The 20,142-nt window shown below is 39.5% G+C and overlaps 1 protein-coding gene across 1 annotated transcript in view; it reads right to left on the bottom strand.

Moving 5' to 3' along the window:
• Positions 1-3,966: 3,966 nt before the first annotated feature.
• Positions 3,967-20,142, bottom strand: part of LOC139353131 (ubiquitin-conjugating enzyme E2 G1) — a 38,171-nt gene continuing 21,995 nt past the window's right edge. Inside the window, exons 2-3 of the mRNA XM_070996452.1 lie at positions 18,907-19,009; positions 3,967-4,388 (exon numbers count right to left, since the gene is read on the bottom strand). Of these exons, the coding sequence (XP_070852553.1) occupies positions 4,031-4,388; positions 18,907-19,009 (461 nt within the window). The 3' untranslated portion in view covers positions 3,967-4,030. The remainder of the gene's footprint in view (positions 4,389-18,906; positions 19,010-20,142) is intronic.

The following is a 20,142-nucleotide window of genomic DNA, read 5'->3' as shown; positions in this document are numbered from 1 at the left end:
GCTCCTCCGGAAGTATTTAATGTACTAAATTCTAAAAGTTTTTGGCTTAATGATGAATTGGTCATTAAAGAATTTGTTCCAAACAGACGGAGAACTAATAATAGGCCTTCCACGACTGTACCTGCGCCAAAAAACTGAGCAGGTTATTTTTGGCCTATCAAAATGTTAGGGGACTCAATATGAAACTACCTAAGCTTTATGCTGACTCCTCTGCCTTTTCTGAAGACATTCTGGCCTTTACTGAGACTTGGCTGAAACCGGAGATATCAGACTCCGAAGTTCTGTCTAAAAATTTTAATACGTATAGAACTGATCGCTCTCCTCGTAGGGGGGGTGGGGTGCTGGTTGCCGTTACCTCTACTTTATCATCGGAGAGAATACACTTTCTTAATCCCAATGACATAGAATTCGTTGGTGTTAAAGTTTCTTTGAAATCTTTTTCTATTTATGTAACTTGTTCTTATATTCCACCTGGATCCGACTTAACAATTTATGAGCAACATTCGTCTGCAATAAAAACTGTTTTATCTCATATTTCCGAAAGGGATCTTTTAATTGTTTTGGGTGATTTCAATCTCCCTGACATTTCTTGGTCCCTTTCCACTGACTCACTTGTCTCTACCCCTTTATCTGACCATGACTTCGTTGCCGGTCTGTTAGAATTATCATTACAGCAAGTTAGCTTTATACGTAATTCACTAAACAGACAATTAGATCTAGTATTTGTTTTAGATCCGTCTGAAGTCTCTGTATCTAGAATTGACCCACTAGTAGTGCCTGAAGACCAGTATCATCCCACATTAGAACTTACAATTTGTCTTCCCAGCGTTGATACCCTCTCTCCTTCACTTTCTCCAAATAAATGTAGATGCTTTCGTAAATGTGACTTTAGTAAACTCAACAACTTGATTTCACAATATAACTGGACAAATTTATATAATTGCTTGGATATTGAAAGTGCTACGGAACTATTTTATAGTGTCCTAAACTCTTTTTTCAGTGAATGTGTTCCTGACAGTTTTCCTCCTAAGTTAGACAGGCCACCTTGGTTTACCAATCAGTTGCAAAGACTTAGAAACCTAAAAACAAACTTCTATAAAAAGTACAAAAAGTCGGGTAGGCCATCCGATTTTTCAAGATATGTGGTGGCTCGTACTAATTTTAATGTACTTAACACTCATTGCTATTCCATGTATTTGAACCAATGTAAATTTGAATTTTCAAAGGATCCGAGGAAATTTTATAACTTTGTCAATGCTAAGCGAAAGTCTTCAGCATTGCCATCATCCGTACGATTAAACTCTATTGAGGCATCTACGGATCCCGAACTTGCAGATTTATTTGCTGAATTCTTCCAATCTACTTATAGTTCTGTTTCATGGTCTAATTCTAGCTACCCTAATCACTTAAACAGGGCAAATTGTATTTTTTCTCCTGTAATCACCGAGAGTTCTCTCTTAAGGGATTTAGAAACTATAACGCCAACCTATTCTCCGGGGCCAGATGGACTCCCTGGGTGTGTTCTTAAGTTTTGTGCCCGAACTATTTGTAAACCCATTCTTAAACTTTTTAATTTGTCTATCTCATCATCTGTTTTTCCTACTATCTGGAAAGATTCTTTTATTATTCCACTCCACAAAAAGGGTGCGAAGGTTAATGCTCAGAACTATAGAGGAATCTCCAAATTGTCTGCAATTCCTAAAACATTTGAACGTATTATTACCTCTAAGTTGCAACATTTGTGCTCCTCTTTAATATCCCCGTGTCAACATGGTTTTGTTAAGCGTAGATCGACCACCACTAACCTGCTCGAATTGACATCTTTTGTACTAGATGGATTTAACAAAAAATTACAGACGGACGTTATATATACAGATTTTAGTAAAGCCTTTGACTCTGTTAACCACTCTCTTCTTTTATTCAAATTAGATCTGCTTGGGTTTCCGAATAATCTGTTAACTTGGATTTCAAGTTATTTGAATGGTAGATCTCAGAGGGTTTTATTCAAAAACGCTGTTTCCAAGATGATCAACGTGACATCTGGAGTGCCTCAGGGCAGTCATTTAGGCCCTTTGCTGTTTACTCTGTTTATAAATGATCTTCCTTCTATCGTAAATCACTCTCGTGTACTAATGTATGCTGATGATGTTAAGCTTTGTTTTTCATATAATAACATTGAATCTGGTTTCTGCTTGCAGTCAGACTTAAATAGATTCCAGGAATGGTGTCAGTACAACCTTTTGAATTTAAACTATCTTAAATGCAACGTTATGACTTTTTATAGGGGTACGCCAACGTTCATGAGTTACTCTCTTCAGAACATGTCCTTGGACCGAATATACTCAGTAAACGATTTAGGTGTTCTCCTAGATCCTAAACTTAAATTTGACTCACACATAACCTCTACTGTAAATAAAGCTATGAGTGTTCTTGGGTTTATAAAGCGTTGGTCTAAAGAATTTGATGATCCATACACTACCAAATTATTATTTACCTCACTTGTCCGACCTAATTTAGAATACTGTTCTTCCGTTTGGAGTCCTCAGTATCAAGTGCACATTGACCGTATAGAGCCCGTACAGAAACAATTTCTTCTTTTTGCCTTACGTGGTTTGAACTGGGATCAAAACGTCAGGTTGCCTTCTTACTCGAGTAGATTGCTATTAATTAATTTGCCTACTCTAGTAAGCCGTAGAATTATGCTTGGTACTATTTTTATGAATAATCTTATCAGAGGCGATATTGATTCTGTAGATTTGGTAAGCCGCCTAAGTTTCAATGTTCCTGTTAGACTAATGCGAAACTACCATCCTATTAACTTGCCACGATGTTCATCTAATTTTAGTCAGCATGAGCCCTTTCGCGTTCTTTCTAATAATTATAACAACCTGTATCATTTAATTTGTTCCTCAACTTCTATCCCTGTACTAAAAACTAAAATCTTAGCTCATTTGCTTTAATCTTGTTGATCTATGTTTTGACCTGTCTTTATTTGTTCTATGTACCTTCCTCGCGAACCGTATTTGCCCGAAATAAAAATGGGCCCGCGCGTAACAAGCACGTGCTTGGTGTCGTTTGGGCCACTTGTTTGTACTGCTCTTAGTGCATCAACGTTCAACAATAAATAAATAAATAAAAACATTCCTGCCCACTGGGATTCTGTAGTGGATCTCCTCCAGCACTTCAACTATTCTGCGGATTTGCCACTGTTGTTTTGCTTCCTGTCGGTGAAATCCCGCAATAAAGGGCAACAGCTTGGATTAGGCGTTCTATTTCATCTGCACTGACCTCCTGCATCCTATTTTGGGGTTTTCCTTTCATTTTTAATATTAAGTTTACACATCGCATTTGCACGAACACCGCCAAAGATTAAATTTCTTATTCTTTGGGCCGGGGCTAACGGCGTTCATCGAAAATTCACTCGCGAAATCTGGTATTTTGTCTGGTATTTCCTTAGCTCATCTGAGTACCGCGCTCAAAAACAGACCCGACGAAAACCTTTAGCCGCCTGTTTGCCTCTCGCTCACTCCTATGGTTAGCTCGCGGTTTTCGTCGATCTGAGTACTAGGCTTAATTCGACTTACTATTTATTGTAATTCACGGTATTTGTCTTAAAGCTATTGTAAAGAAAGTAATAATGATTGTGGCGCACGCGCCTTCTAGGCGGGTTCGTCACAAACTTTTTCTTTTCATTCAATCGAATAAAAAAAAAAATCAAAGCGTTATTTTTCAAGCGAAAAATAAAACTCACAGAATTAATCATTATTTCTATAGCATAAGTAACGACTGGTATAGTTCAACATGGCTTATTTACTTTAAGTGGTTTAAATTGGAGTCTCGAATAAGGATTGTTGTTTCTTTGTTAAGATAAAAAGTCCCAAAATTGCTTATTACCCTCTACCCATGATCAAAAATCCTGAGAAACAGCCGAGCAACGTTTAAAACCAGTTAAAGATGTTTAAATAATTCAGTTTATCCTTTTAATGTATAAAATGTTTAATATAAATATACAAATATAGGGCAGGCTGCTTCACGAGCACTCCTCTTGACTTTTTCGGACGCAACGAGCAACTTTGCGTTTAAAGTCGGTATAAGATTCTCGCCATTCCTTAGCGGCATCTACGTTTGCTGGAGACTCATCATTGGGATCAGCTAGCATTGATATTACAGATATCAAAATAGTCTCCACTGTGTGCACTGGTAACCAGCGTTCTGATGCTTTTTCATAGCCCCATTTATCGTCTCCAGGTTCGTGTAAAATAGAAATACAGACATCTCCATTTTTTTCGATATTTGGGTGCCAAATTTCTGTTACAAACTTCATTCGAGGAGGTCGCAAAGGGTATTCTTTGGGAAAGTACAGATGTGCTTTGAAAAATCCTCCTTCACTGCGGGTAAAAGAAAATATTTTAATATTAAATAACAGTTTATGTAAGGCGAAAAATAGAACACTTAAACTACCTAAAATCTTTTTTATTATAAGTATTACTATTTACAAGACTGTAAAATTTAAATTCGGTAATAAAATACGGTTGCTCTTGGATAGACCTATTTTTATTATTATATTATTCTTAACATTATATTATATTTATTATTAGTATAATAATATTTTATTTTTGTATCTTGGTTTTCAATTATAAGAAAACAGGACCATTACCAAAAATTGATTGATTGTATAGTTTCCGTTTGTACAATTGATGGTGAAAAGTAACCCCCTTTTACTTTGCCGAAAAAGTTCATATCAACAGAATAAAGGGGTTTTAAATTTAGCCTATCAAGCTCCATTCAACTCTGGTCAGTGTTACATATTGTACACCTTCCAACCTGCCTTTATTATTCCCGTTACTTGTAAAGTACAAGGGTATCACCCTATCTCTAGAAATCTTTAAAAGAAAAGTGAAAAAATGTAGGGGAACAAGTTTTAGGAAGCAAAACCCTTATATATACCCCGTAACTCCAAATGTTTTTTAAATAAAAACAAGTAAGAACGCTATCGTCGGGTACATCGACTATCAGATACCCGTTACTCAGCTAAAGAGACAAAAGGGAAATGGAGATATGAAAGCAGCAAAGCGAGATTGAAATGCGCCACCTACCCGCGATCTCAATATATGGGGCGGGGTGGCTTGATCGTTGAAAATAGTTGAATGGTAGCATAACTTAAGCGCTCCAGAGCAAAGCGGAGACTTAGGGGAGAGATGGAGAGGGAGAGCGGACGGCAGTGCGAGCGCGCGAGATGTAGACATCTGGATAAAACTGCCGCTCGACACTGCCTCCTGAAATTAAACGCCCTTTTGACGTAAACAGGTGTAAGAGAGTGTGGTGGGCCTTTCCACACTTGTGGCAGTGATGAACACTGCGGCAGGAGTCCTTGGAATGATTGTGAGCCAAACAATTGGAGCAGTACTTCTCGATATGTACTTCCTGAAGCCGATTCTGGTGGCTTAGTCGTAGAAAGTGGTGGCACTTCTGTAGAGGATGGATCTTTTGGCAAGTGAGACAATTGTAAGCGCTTGTGCAATCCCGGAATTGATGGCTGTTTGCAAAGCAATTGGAGCACAACTGCTTCCTTTGTATATAGGCTAGGCGATCGTCTGCCGTCATTTGTAGGAAGCGTGGACATATACGCACGGGGTGGTTCTTCTTCGAACATAGATCACAGCCTTTGGGTATCGGAACTAGCCTTGTGTTGAAGGAATTAATTTTTGGAAATTCTGCCACTCGATTTGTGGCTTTGGACTGGACGTGGTGGAAACTGGCAGATCGGAAGCTATCGACGGCCTCAAGAGTTCGATGGCGCTCCGCCAAATAGGAATCAAGCTCAAGCCACGTAGGAATTTCAGCTTTATTTTGGATGGATTGCTCCCATACTGAGAGAGTTTTGTCGAGCACATATAAACCAGGATAGGGTCCCAATTCTCAATATTAACAACGGAAAATTTTAAAAAAGTTAAGCAACCTTGAAAAGTGCGTTGAAGCCTTAAAAGAGGCTGCTCCCGACTCCTGTGCTATGGATTGCACATTGAAAAGTGTCTTCAGTTGACTGTTCACCTGCAATCGCTTATTTTCGAAACGCTCAGATAGGTTATTCCAGGCTGAGCGAAAGCCATCATTGGTGAGTGGGGATCTCCGAACTATGGAATGAGCTTCGCCACTTGTTTTTGAATTTAAATGAAATAATTTTTCAACGGGCGTTAGACTCGGATTGTCTATGTATATTGCCGTAAAAAGGTCCCGGAAAGTCGGCCAGCGAAGATAATCGCCAGAGAAAACCTGTGTCGATAGGAGGAAGCCGACAGCCATAAGACGTGGAATTTTGGGACATATTTCGTAAGTGGAGTACGTTTGGTAATACTTGGACTTTAGTATGGATTTTGTGTCTGCGGCGCTCACGCCTGCAGCTATGCAGTCGGAGCATATGTCGTATGCTGCCTTTACCGTTTGCCACAAGGAATTGAGGTGATCGCAACGGATTTTACAGGCGGATAACGATGGGGTAGGAGCACCTGGAGCGTTCACAGTGGCCTCAAAGTGAATCAGACAGTCAGCTGTGGCCATAAATCGGGTTAAAGCGGATTATACTGATGTTGCCATGACGTTAAATAATTTAAAAATCTAATTCAGAAGTAAGGAAACGGATTGGAATCAAATTGGAATTTAGGAACCAATCAAGATTGTAAATATATAGTACGGTCACACTGTCGGGTAGGCAGAGTCAATAAATATTTATTATATCGGATCGCAGAATTACGGACTTTAATATTGTATGTTTGGAAGGAACATTTATTGTGAGCTCTTGACCCACTGTGCACTGGCGAAAATATCGGTATACGTATGTATGTACACTGTACATATGTACATATGTGGGGTGCGAATATTGGAATAACGTTGCGGGAATTGGAAAGACTCCGCTTATGTTTGTATGTCGGTGCGTTTGTTTGTCGCCTGCACAACTAAATTGCAAATGATTTGCTGGAGTAAATTTGTGGGTATTGTAACTTTGTTTTTAATTTTAGAAATAGCTTAGCCGTATTTGTAGGTTGAGAAAAGTAGTTGGAGTGGACTGTATTAGAAAGAGTAGTTAGAGTGGACTGTATTAGAATATTTATGTAAATATACACACGCAGCTGGAACGCAGTAAAAAAATAAAGAGTGCAAATCTTAATGAAACATTTTATGACCGGGAATTTTTTACTGCGGCTGAGGTGTATTTTACACACGATTGGAATTGAAAATATATTTGACAAATATTTTAGTTGAATAGTAGCACTGAAATATTTACTGGAATTGTTTCAAGCGTACAATTGTGGGCAAAGGAAACTGGAATATTGTCGGGCACAAGTAACGGAATTGAAATACATATATTAAATGCCGTTGCGTCGGATTAATCACTTTTGGATTTAGACAATATATCATACATAAAGTTAGTCGAAACAGGGCTCGAAAAACTGGCTGTATGACCGGAAATTATAGTAAGTGGAACTTATCTGAAGCGGTTCAAGCCTGCTGGGACAAAATCAAAGAAAACTCCAGGAGAGGAAAATCCTAAGATTTTGAAATCCGGCTTCGACTGGACCAAAATGTTGGGGGTGGGGTGGCTTGATCGTTGAAAATAGTTGAAGCCCCAAGATCGAATGGTACGCATAAAAACTCGGGGGTTCTTTGGGACTCTTACGCAACGTGCATAGATGTTTATTTGTACACTTGGAAATAAGAACTGCTTAAGCCTAACTTAACTTAAGCGCTCCAGAGCAGAGCGGAGACTTAGGGGAGAGATGGAGAGGGAGAGCGGACGGCAGTGCGAGCGCGCGAGATTTAGACATCTGGATAAAACTGCCGCCCGACACTGCCTCCTGAAATTAAACGCCCTTTTGACGTAAACAGTTATGTGGGCGGTATACAGATTTAAGCGTTACGGGCGTTAAAGTGGGGAGATCAATCGATAGGTATTGACGAGACTAATACATTTCAGTTAAAATTTGTTACCTAGCATGAAAATTGTGGGCGCCACAGGTTTGGGCGTGGCATATTCGCGTTACAAACTTGCGCTACGTTCAAGGCTACGGAATCTAAATCTGAAATCCCAATTCTCTTTCTGTGATAATTTCCAAGATATCCGCGTTCATATTTACGATTTTTTGAAGTTTGTTGGCGGTTTTTGGGCGTTAAAGAGGGCGTGGAAATCGATAGGTATTGATGAGAACAATACATTTTAGTTAACATTTTTATTCTAGCATCAAAAATGTAGGAGCCACCGTTTTGGGCAGTTTGTGGACGTGGCACTCTGCTGACAAACAACAAACTTGCTCTGCGTAAGAAGCTCAGGAATCTGCATGCCAAATCCCAATAGCCTAGCTCTTATAGAGTGCGAGATCTCAGCGTTCATCCGGACGGACGGACAGACGGTGATCAGTGATCCTGAGCAAGAATATATATACTTTATGGTTTCGCTTTCTTCTACCTGTTACATACTTTCCGACGAATCTAGTATACCCTTTTAATCTACGAGTAACGGGTATAATTAGAATAGAAAAAGTAAAAATGCCTAAAACAACAAGAGAACCGCTTTAGTCGACGGCCTCGGCTATCAGATACCCGTTACTCAGCTAACAAAAAAGCGCAACTTACCTGTTGCTCCTGCGCCTCCCATTTTCAAAAGTGAAACTCCGATTCCCACAGAGCACATCCCCCATCTACCATCCAATAGCAGCTGATCTGGCTAATCTAACCAAGCCAGTTGCTTCTGCGCCTTCCAATTTACGAATGTTCCCTGTCATCATTGGTTACGTTTTCGTAGTGAATGTTTCAATTTCCACTTTCAAGAAGAAGAACTCAAAGTTGCACCGAAAAAACATCGCCTAACTATCACATAACAGAGCCCGCCAAATTTGGATGGGGAACTAACTGGTATATTTTCGGAACGGCAAAACCTTATGGACCATCCGTTCAACGGATTGTAGATGGTGGATGGAGTGAAGTGAGTTCTTAATCCATCCCAATAAAGAAAAGATTGATTTTGTTTAAGTAAAAATTATAATAAATCTTTGAATTTATGTTTCGTTTGTGCCAGATATTTTTTTTGTATTTTGTTTATTTTCTTATATCTAACGTACAATATATACATAGAAGTGGGCATAGCTGACATGGTTATTCGGTACGGCCGCAAAGCAATGCTTCGCACAACGACGACAGCTTTTGTGTCCACTCCTCTCCTCTCTCTCTCCCCGCTTCACTGAGCTTTCGCATCACGGACGCGGCTGACTGGTATGAGAGCATGCGCATAGCCCCACTGTCCTGCTACTGAGACATCGATCGCTCTTTCTCAGAAATCGTCCGGAAATCACTGGTGGCGCATAACATGTGCGTGCGAGCGAGCCAAGCCACTCATTTACCAGGGCTTCATGGCTGCTTTAGCCCACACCGGGGCGGCATATAATACCTGCGACGTAACGACGCTCGCTATGAGTTTCCTCCGATACTGCTTCGGCCCCCGCGTATTCAGTAGGATCCGACTGAGCGATTTTGGGGTCTCTGCAGTCTTATTGTTGCTGTTTGACAACCGGGTGTCGAACATGACCCCTGTACATTTTACGGCTCTCTGGGATACTATGTTGACTCCGCCGACAATCAGGTTTCCTGTCTCGACAAGTTGCCGGATGCTTACAAAGATAGCTTCCGATTTGTGGTCTCCACTTTCCTCACTGCTTTGTTGGCAAGGTCCTCCACTCGGGCTAGCGCTTTGGCCATGATCGTGATAGCGGGCGTGCATAATCCTCGTCCAGTTCGCCGTGTTGAAGGCATTCCTAATGTCAAGCGTGACCGGTAGGCAATATTTCTTGGTACCACCTTTCCAGCACTTTCCGCTTATAGTTTCCGCTGTGATCCCTGTGACTGTTTGACCGTGGACTTTTCTTTCCGAAAGCCGAACTGATTAGGGGATAGGCCGCCAGCAGCTTCAATTGCCAGATTAAGCCGCTTGAAAATGAGCTTTTCAAACACCTTGCCTACTGCGTCGAGCTGACAAATTGGTATGTAGGAAGAAGCTTCCCTTGGCGGCTTCCCTGGTTTGTTTAGAAACAACAGCTTCTGGGTTTTCCACCTACGGGAAAATGTTCCCTCGCGCAGACAGGCGTTGCCTGTTTAGTTTTACCGTGCCTTACTCAATTTGTTATACATATTCTAATTTATCTCACTCTTCACAGCCCTATTCTTACACTGTATCCAGGTCGAAATTAATATTCTGTCCCACCTTAAATAAAAGCTCTTTGCTTGTTGATCTTTAACGGGTCAAGTCTGTATATTCACTTGGTCCTGATGGAATTCCTGGCTGCGTGCTTAGATATTACGCGGAGGCCTTATGCAAGCCTCTTCTCAAATTTTTAACCTCACCTTTAGAATCCTCACAATTTTCCAATATGCGGAGGAAGCAATCTATTGTAATTCCTCTCCACAAGAAGGGTAGCAAATTGTCAGCGATCCCAAAACACTTTGAAAATATTATTACTCTTGCAGCACCTCTGTAGGTCAGTTATATATGTTTATGAAACGTAAATCAAAACCCACAAACCTTTTGGAAATTACATCATTTGCAATAAAGGGATTTAAAAAAACATCTTCAAACCGACACCATTTACACTGACTTTAGTAAAGCATTCTTTGATGGATCTTAGGTTATCTTTATTGCAGATCACAAAGAGTACTTTTAAAAAATTCTCCCTCTTGTATACTCCACCTTACCTCCGGTGCCCCACAAGGGATCGACCTGGGGCCGCTACTTTTCACTTTATTTATAAAAGACCTTCCCTTAGTTATAACTCATTCTCGTGTACTAATGTACGTGGATGATGTTGAATTATGCCTGCAGTACAAAGATACTTCTTGTCAGTCCAACTTCCAATCCGATTTAAATAATTTTCAAATTTTTTTCTGTCAATTTACTGGATTTAAATGATTTTAATGACTTTTTGTTGAGTCAATCCTCAATACGCGACATACACGCTGAGTGAGGGCTCAATGGATAGAATATCGATAGTAAACGGTCTTGGCGTTATTTTGGAATATACCTACTGCAGCGCTAGGCTTTATTAAAAGGTGGTCAAAGGAATTCGATGATCCTTTTATTACAAAGAGCTTAATTATTTCCCTTGTCCGCCCGCTACTTGAGTATGGATCTCCCGTCTGGAGTCCCCAATACGGAATTCATGTTGATCGTATCGAATCTGTTCAGAAGAACTTTTTGCTATTTGCTTTAAGGCGCCTAAACCGGGATGCAAACCTGATTTTACCTTCTTACTCTAGTAGATTACTCCTAATTAACGGACCGTCCCTAGCCAACCGCAGAACGATGCTTGGAACAGTCTTTATTTACAACCTTACTCGAGGTGAAATTGATAGCCCCGACTTGGTTAGCCAGCGAAACCTTTCCGTTCCATGCGGACTAACAAGCAATTATTTTCCCCTAATTTTAAATCGTTGTAGATCTTACTATGACTTGCATGAACCTTTCAGAGTAATATGTTGTGCACAGATTTAGATCCTACTTTTTTCCTCAAACTACACCTTTATTTTTCTACGCGTCTATCATCTTGCGAATTCGTTCCGTAGGACACACGGCAGCGCCCCTCTGTCGGTTGGGCGGGAGAAAAAAAAGTTCCGCAAACGTGCCGGCTCAAACGCCAGCATTGTTGGGCACTGCATCCGGCCCCGTAGCTTTCTTGATCTGCAGACTGCGAAACCTCGGCCTCCGTTACTTTGCTGATCCCCCATGTCGGACCCCTTTTATAGCGTGTTTGCTCCTTGGCGCTATCCGTTGGAAACAAACTGCGAACAATCTCATTTAGGGATTCGGGGTCCGTAGGAGAGCGGTTGCCTGCACATACCCGTTTTACCACGAGTCTGAAAGCCCCGGCCCAAGGGTCCTGTTCCACTGCGTCGCATAACTTCCGGAAGCATTTGCGTTTGCTATCCTGGGTAGCTTGCTTTAGGAATCTCCTGGCTTGTTTAAGGACAGCGTGTGCAGCCTCCGCCCTGTTCGTCCTTCTGGACCGTTGGCATTGGAGCTTGCGTCTGCCTCCGTGTCGAGGTGCATGTCCGCAAGGCGCCTTCTCATCTTTTGTGCATTCAACGTCTCCTACTCTGTTCGGGATTGCTGGTCTCAGGCGTGTGCCTAACGTACAGACGATTGCCTCAAATCCGGTGCCAGATATGCTAATAATAGCTGTGTGCGCCAAAAACGTTCAGCTGAGTGACGTACTTTCCATACGTATGAACGACTGTCTAAATATCTGTCAAATGTACGATTGTGTTAAATATCTGGCTGAACCGTGTGCTCGCTGCATATATTCTTGCTGCCGTCGACCAGCGACAGCTCCTTTAGTTTTACGACGAGAATAGTGAGCATGATAGGGGCAGTTTTGGCCGCTTTCTGCAAGCCGCCCTTGGAAAAAACCAAGCAAGAGGCCAAGAGGTCTTGGAATTTTATACATATGACAGATTAAGATGCTTTAACTTCGTACGCAGCGCTAGTTTGTTACGCGAATATGCCACACCCACCCTAACTCCGACAAACCGCCCAAAACTGTGGCTCCTACAGTTTTTTACTGAATGTGTTGGTCTCGTCAATACCTATCGATTGACCTTAAAAATATTTGCCCGCCCTCACACTATGTAGGATAACAATTATGTTTTACAAAATGCCCCAAAAACCTACTCTACAAGAATAAGTTATACCAAATGATTGTCCATATTAATCTGTTACAAACCTGAAATTTCTTTTTTGTGTCTTCTTAAAACTAGCAGTTCAAACTTCAAAAAAATGTTCAGTTAGTTTTCTTCAAGAAACAAAAAGTATAACAAAAAAGTTAAAGTTGTACTTTGTTCGTGGAAAATAAAATGTCTATAATATTGGTATAGTTCAGGTTCTCTTAGATGTGTTTTGCTTAAAATGATCAAATTGGGCTAGCCAAATAGTCCCCAACCATGTATTTGGGTAGTTCAAAGCGCCATTAATGAGAAACTCTGGTTTAAAACTTTAAAATTAAAACTTTTTAGGACTGGCTTTTCCTTAAAATGCTCTTAATCACACTTCTGTTGATAAAAAGCATCCGTCACTGTATACGAACTTCCGTAGTGATAAAGCCCAGAAGGAGAGCTTTCGACTGTAATGCTAAAACTGATATTGAATATCAAAACATTAAGGAAGTCAATTCAAAAATGCATTGTCTGGGTTTCAGCAAGATTGACCGGAAAAACATAAAGCTAAACCTAAATTCGGCATATTCGACAACTACATATCTGTTACTATTATTCAAATTTAAAATAAAATAAACTTCCAGGGCATTTCTATTGTCGCGGCAAACACCACCAATACCAGCGACACGGCACCTAGCTGTTGGTAGCGGTACTACTGACCATGCCACAAAATCCCGTTAAGCTATAACTTCTAAAATAACGAAGCTAAATAGAATACCTATCTATAAACCAAATAAATTTCAGTTTACACTCAAACAAATTCCTTAAAAATTTGGTACTTTGACGTTATGGGCGCTCTAGTGGCTGTGGCACTCCGCTGAAACTGACTTACGATTCAGCTAGCGATCCTTATCAAGAACCAGTTTTCCGAGGAATATAATTTACCCTTCTACTCTGCGAGTAAATTAACAGGTATAAAAGTTTTCGGAAAAAAGGGTTTTCTTCTTTTGTGAAAAATCTTTATCGAAATTTCCATATAACATCTACTAGATTATGTTCCTTACAGTGATCGAAGTACGGCGATTTTTCCCTAAACAAAAGTAATTTAAAATCGCCCTTGAATCTAGAAAATCGTCCTGAAATTTTGAAAAATCCGTGGCCTAGCGGTCTAATGCGTTGCCCTTAGAGATATGCAAGCAGCAAAGCGAAATTAAAATACGCCACCTACCGGCGGTAGACAGATTTAAGCGTTATGGGCGTTAGAGTGGGCGTGGCATATTTTTTTTGGATCAATCGATAGGTATTGACGAGACCAATACATTTCAGTTAAAATTTTTTATCTAGAATGAAAACTGTGGGCGTCACAGGTTTGGGCGGTTTGTGTGTGGGCGTGGCAAACTTTTTTTTGGGTCAATCGATAGGTATATGAGAACAATATACTTCAGTTAAAATTTTTATTCTAGCATCAAATCTGTAGGAGCCACAGTTTTGTGCGGTTTGTGGGCGTAAGAGTGGGGGTGGCATATTGCTGAAACAAACTTGTGCTGCGTAAGAAGCTCAGGAATCTGCACGCCAAATCTCAATAGCCTAGCTCTTATAGTTCCCGAGATCTCAGCGTTCATCCGGACAGACGGACATGGCTAGATAGACTCGGCTAGTGATCCTGATCAAGAATATATATACTTTATGGGGTCGGAAACGCTTCCTTCTGCCTGTTACATACTTTCCGACTAAACTAGTATACCCTTTTACTCTACGAGTAACGGGTATAAAAATTAGAACACGTTAAAATGATAATCAGCCAAAAAGGAATTTAACTTTGGCAAGCCGAAGTTTGTATACCCTTGCAGTTATAATTATAAAATTTAAAAATACAAAAGATTATATTCCCAATAGTATAAGATAATATGTCAAAGAACACCGAAGCTATAATTTGTTTTATATTATTTTCACACAAATTTTCTGATCGAACTAATTAAAAAGTGTTATTTCCAAGCGTAGGAGGTTATATGTTAAAAAACCACCAAAGATATAATTAAAAAAAAAAATTTTTTTCCGATTATTCTTATGGGAACTATAAGATATAGTTGTCCGATCCGGCTGGTTCTTATGTACTACCTGCAAAAGATATAAGACTTTTGGGAAAGTTTCAGCCCGATAGGTTTAAAACTGAGAGACTAGTTTGCGTAGAAACGGACGGACAGACAGACATGGTTAGATCGACTCGTCTAGTCATGCTAATCAGGAACATATATACTTTATGGGGTCGGAAACTATTCCTTCACTGCGTTGCAAACTTCTGATTGAAATCAATATATCCTCTGCAAGGGTATACAAATAATATGTATAAAATATAATATAAAAAATAAATATTTCAATTTTTAATGATATTAGTCTAATTGGACAAAAAAACAATAATTAGGTGTCTTTAGTGAGAATAATACTTAGATCCCAACAAAGTAAGATATGAACCATTTTTGCCCGTCTCCTAACGCGATATGTCTGTGGTGCAGCGGTAGGGCACATGGTCGTGACTTTTCTCAAAAAGTGATTTTTATGTTTAATTCCCAGATTCAACTTTTAGATATTATTATTATTATTATTCTAATTAGCAGTTTAACAACATGAGTTGAGTAGCCGAATAATAACCTTGCCTTCGCACCCTCTCAAATTATACAAAAAAGAAAGAATCAAATAATCATTAAAAAATTGCAGGAAAAGTACCGCAGAATTTGTTATGCCGAGAGCCAGCAAACATGTCCAAACAAGTTTTTCTTATAAAAAGTTGTTTGAGATTTTAGGGCACTTGCCATTGATTTCACACCTTTATTTTATTAAAAAATATTCGGTCAAAATGTGAAGGTCTCCGTAGATGCACGGAAAATCCGATGTTCCAACGCTACATTTTCACGTAACGCCCGGAGTACCGACTAAACTGGTAGTGCAGACAATAATGGTGAAGTACCAAAAACCTGTCATGTGCCTGGTACCTGTGTACCGGAGCGGAAACAAGCATTCGTTTTACAGCTGAGTCCTGAACTTTCATCTCTGGACAATACGGCCTATATCCGTAAGAAAATTCAGGTTGATGAAATAAAGATCGAACAGTTTAAATTTTCATATGCTGAGCAAGTATCAAAATTTGAGATCGGCATTGCTTTGTCAATTTTTTAACGATTTCCTAATAGGAATAATTGGCAAAGCCGATAGGCACTTCTGTGATTTTTAAGGTATTTAAAAAACCCTCGATAGCACAGGAACACAAAATTAAACTTTGTGAAATTTTCACGTACCATTTTTCAAGATATTTTGGTGCTCCTGAGTAAAAGCCAAATAAAAATTTTTTTTTATCACCTACAGATTCCGAGGTATGGCTAAGAACCGATGTTTGGAGACATTTTGAATTATATGGCCCACATAGTTGAACAAATTTTAAATATTTAGTGCTTGGACCGATATGTATCTCAAAAGTACAGTGTAAAAGCTAATGACATGAAACTTCCCAAATCGTATTATGCCCGTTACTCATAAACTGAAAGGGTAGAAGGAAGCGTTTCCGTATATATTTTTGATCAGGACCACTAGACGAGTATAACTATCCAGGCCCATCTGTCCGTCCATCCATGTGAACATTGTTGGGATTTCGCGATCACATTCTAGAGCTTCTTGAGCAGCGCAAGTTTATTTTAGCAGGCTGTCACTCCCACTCTAACGCCAATAAAGATGAATCCTGTCTAGTGCCCTCATTAATAAGGTTTTTATGTGTTTTTTTTATTTGAATATTAATACTATCTTCATGTAAAAAATTACTTGAATCTGACCCCCCATTAAAATGTTAAAGACAAATAAAGTAGTCGACATTATGTGGCGCGGTTGCGGGGTATGCAATATTGGGAGCAGTCGATTTGCTGGTGCATATCTCTATCTTCCTCGAATATATCTGTAGTCGTGGCCGCCAACGCGAAAAGACCCAAGTTTTAGAGGAATTTGGTCCCAATTATATTTTAAATGATTCTGGGGTTTTCTGGGGTTTTAGACAAGATATTTTGTATTAACTGTAATTTGATTTCAGCGTTATTTCGACTAATTTCTTCTTTCTTTCTAATTTGATCTCTAAAAGATTGGAAATAATTATTTTATTCAAACCTCACAAAATATACTATAAGTGCATAAGTTGGTCGGTGCCAGATTGCTCTAGAAATTGTTCTGCAGCCATAAAAAAAAGACGATAATCAGAATGTGCCATATCCGGTGAGTATGGGGGTTGAGGACCAAATACACAGCAGTCCTTTCATCGGATACAATCCAACTTTCGACACCGGTTCCGCCCCTTTGTTTGCCTGTTCGTATGTAATCAGTCGACGTAAATCCGTCATGCTGTCATAGGGTCCCCTTAGTTTTTTTCACTCACCACCCAGTCGTAAGTTCGGGAAAGTATTAAAAAAAACAAGGAGGAGTACCTCGACTATCAGATATTTTTATTCTAGCATCAGAACTTTAGGAGCCACAGTTTTGGTCGGTTTTTGGGCGTTAGAGTGGGCGTGGCACATTGCTGAAACAAACTTGCGCTGCGCAGGAATCTCAGGAATCTGCATGCCTAATCCCAGTATTGTAGCTCTTATAGTTTCCGAGATCTCAGCGTTCATACGGACAGACGAACATGGCTAGATCGACTCGGCTAGTGATCCTGATCAAGAATATACGTATATACTTTATGGGGTCGGAAACGCTTCCTTCTGCCTGTTACATACTTTCCGACGAAACTAGTATACCCATTGCATTTATTTGATGGTTGATGAAGATTATCAAATGGTAAGCTCATATGACATTAAAATGTGTACCCTATTGAATTAGTTATTATTAGTAATTATTAAAAATAGTTGCGTTTTTAAATTTTGAATCTAAAAAAATATAAAATTAAAAACCTGTTTTATGTATTCCCTGAAAAAGATTATACTTTTCTTTTTCTAAAGCGTATAGGTGCAGTCCTGGTTACAGCTTATAGGCACATTCAAAATAAGCACGTACAGAATGTACCTTTTTGGAGCATATAGGTACATTCCTTTTTAATGCTTACAGGCGTATTCTAAATAAATACGCACAGAACGTACCTTTTGGGTGCAAAGAGACGCACTACTAGGTAATAAATGCATGCTGAATGCACCTTTTGGATGCATACAGACACACTGCAAACATTTGCACGTGCCTAATAGCTATCGGTCCGATAAAGTTAAAGACCAGATAAACTTACATTAAAAGAAAATTGGTTGGTCTCGACTCCTTTAAATTGTGTATATAAACAGGAAACAATGACAGGGTGCTGTTAATCTCAAAATTAAGCTACAGAGCGCCAACACTTGTTTAATTATTGCTTTTTTATATCGAGGCAAAAAAAAAACAAGGAAGAACGCTATAGTCGAGTACCTCGACTATCAGATACCCGTTACTCAGCTATATGGAGATATGCAAGCAGCAAAGCGAGATTTAAAAGCGCCACCTACCGGCGGTATACAGATTTAAGCGTTATGGGCGTTAGAGTGGGCGTCAATCGATAGGTATCGACGAGACCAATACATTTCAGTTAAAATTTTTTATCTAGCATGAAAATTGTAGGAGCCACAGTTTTGGGCGGTTTGTGGGCGTTAGAGTGGGCGTGGCACTCTACTGAAACAAACTTGCGCTGCGTAAGAAGCTCAGGAATCTGCACGCCAAATCTCAATAGCCTAGCTCTTATAGTTTTCGAGATCTAAGCGTTCATCCAGACAGACAGACAGACGGACAGACGGACATGGCTAGATCGACTCGGCTAGTGATCCTGATCAAGAATATATTTACTTTATGGGGTCGGAAACGCTTCCTTCTGCCTGTTACATACTTTCCGACGAATCTAGTATACCCTTTTACTCTACGAGTAACGGGTATAAAAATTAAAATTTGGTCCCACATTATTGACTGAGAATACCAAATTTAATTAGCAGGTCCGAGAAAAGTCAGCCGGCACTCGGCACAAATCCTAAAAAAGGCCTAAAGATTGGATATTTTTAATACCTTTTTTTTAATTTTTTTTAAAGTAAATAAATTGGAATAAAATTTAACGAAATTCTAAAACGTTTTCGAATTAATTATAAATGGATCAGTAAAGGTAACGAAAACCTATAATTATTGGGTTTGAGTCCCAGCTTACATATAAAAAATAATTTAATGGTAATAACATACTATAGAGTATCTGGTGGTCCAATTATTAAGACTTCCCAACGAAAAATATCATTTTCATCAATTAAACCAGCTGAAAATCCTTCCACTGGGTTTTTGTTCAGTTCTGAAACGATAAGAATACAACAAATTTGGTATAATTATACATTTTGTTACAAACACGTAAAAAAATTGAATTCAGTTGAAAAACAAGGAAGAACGCTATAGTCGAGTACCTCGACTATCAGATACCCGGTACTCAGCTAAATGGAGATATGCAAGCAACAAAGCGGGATTAAAATGCGCCACCTACCGGTGGTATACAGATTTAAGCGTTATGGGCGTTAAAGTGGGCGTGGCAAACTTTTTTTTGAGTCAATCGATAGGTAATGACGAGACGAATACATTTCAGTTAAAATTTTTTATCTAGCATAAAAATTGTGGGCGTCACAGGTTTTCGCGGTTTGTGGGCGTTAAAGTGGGCGTGGCAAACTTTTTTTAGGTCAATCGATAGGTATTGATGAGAACATTACATTTCAGTTAAAATTTTTATTCTAGCATCAAAACTGTAGGAGCCACAGTTTTGGGCGGTTTGTGGGCGTTAGAGTGGGCGTGGCAGTCTACTGAAACAAACTTGCGCTGCGTAAGAAGCTCAGGAATCTGCACGCCAAATCTCAATAGCCTAGCTCTCATAGTTTCCGATCTCAGCGTTCATCCGGACAGACGGACAGACGGACATGGCTAGATCGACTCGGCTAGTGATCCTGATCAAGAATATATATACTTTATGGGGTCGGAAACGCTTCCTTCTGCCTGTTACATACTTTCCGACGAATCTAGTATACCCTTTTACTCTACGAGTAACGGGTATAACAAGAGAGACGCAAAACTCACGTCCTTCGATTATAATATACCCGTTACTCAGCTAATTAATTTAACCTATTATCTGTTGTCCGATATATTGAACTTTGGGGCGCTACCAAATTTGGCGAATTTTGGGCATTGGGCGTAACGCTCGGATAAGGAAATACGGGATTCATAGACACTATTAATGACGAAATGAAGCTCTTTATCGCTATAGTCGAGTGCCTCGTCATCAAAATAAATACACATTTTACAATTAAATTTTACACTTTTATCTAATTTCTACTGTCTGTGACGTGATTGACGATGTTCTTGCTAGATAAGGACGTATAATTCATTACTTATTAACTTAAAATGTACTTCTTATTAAAATGTTGCCGGTAGGTATTGACTCGC

Source organism: Drosophila suzukii, chromosome 3 (assembly GCF_043229965.1).
Source record: "Drosophila suzukii chromosome 3, CBGP_Dsuzu_IsoJpt1.0, whole genome shotgun sequence".
Classification (NCBI taxonomy): Eukaryota; Metazoa; Arthropoda; class Insecta; order Diptera; family Drosophilidae; genus Drosophila; species Drosophila suzukii.
This window is presented reverse-complemented; position numbering and strand designations above follow the sequence as displayed.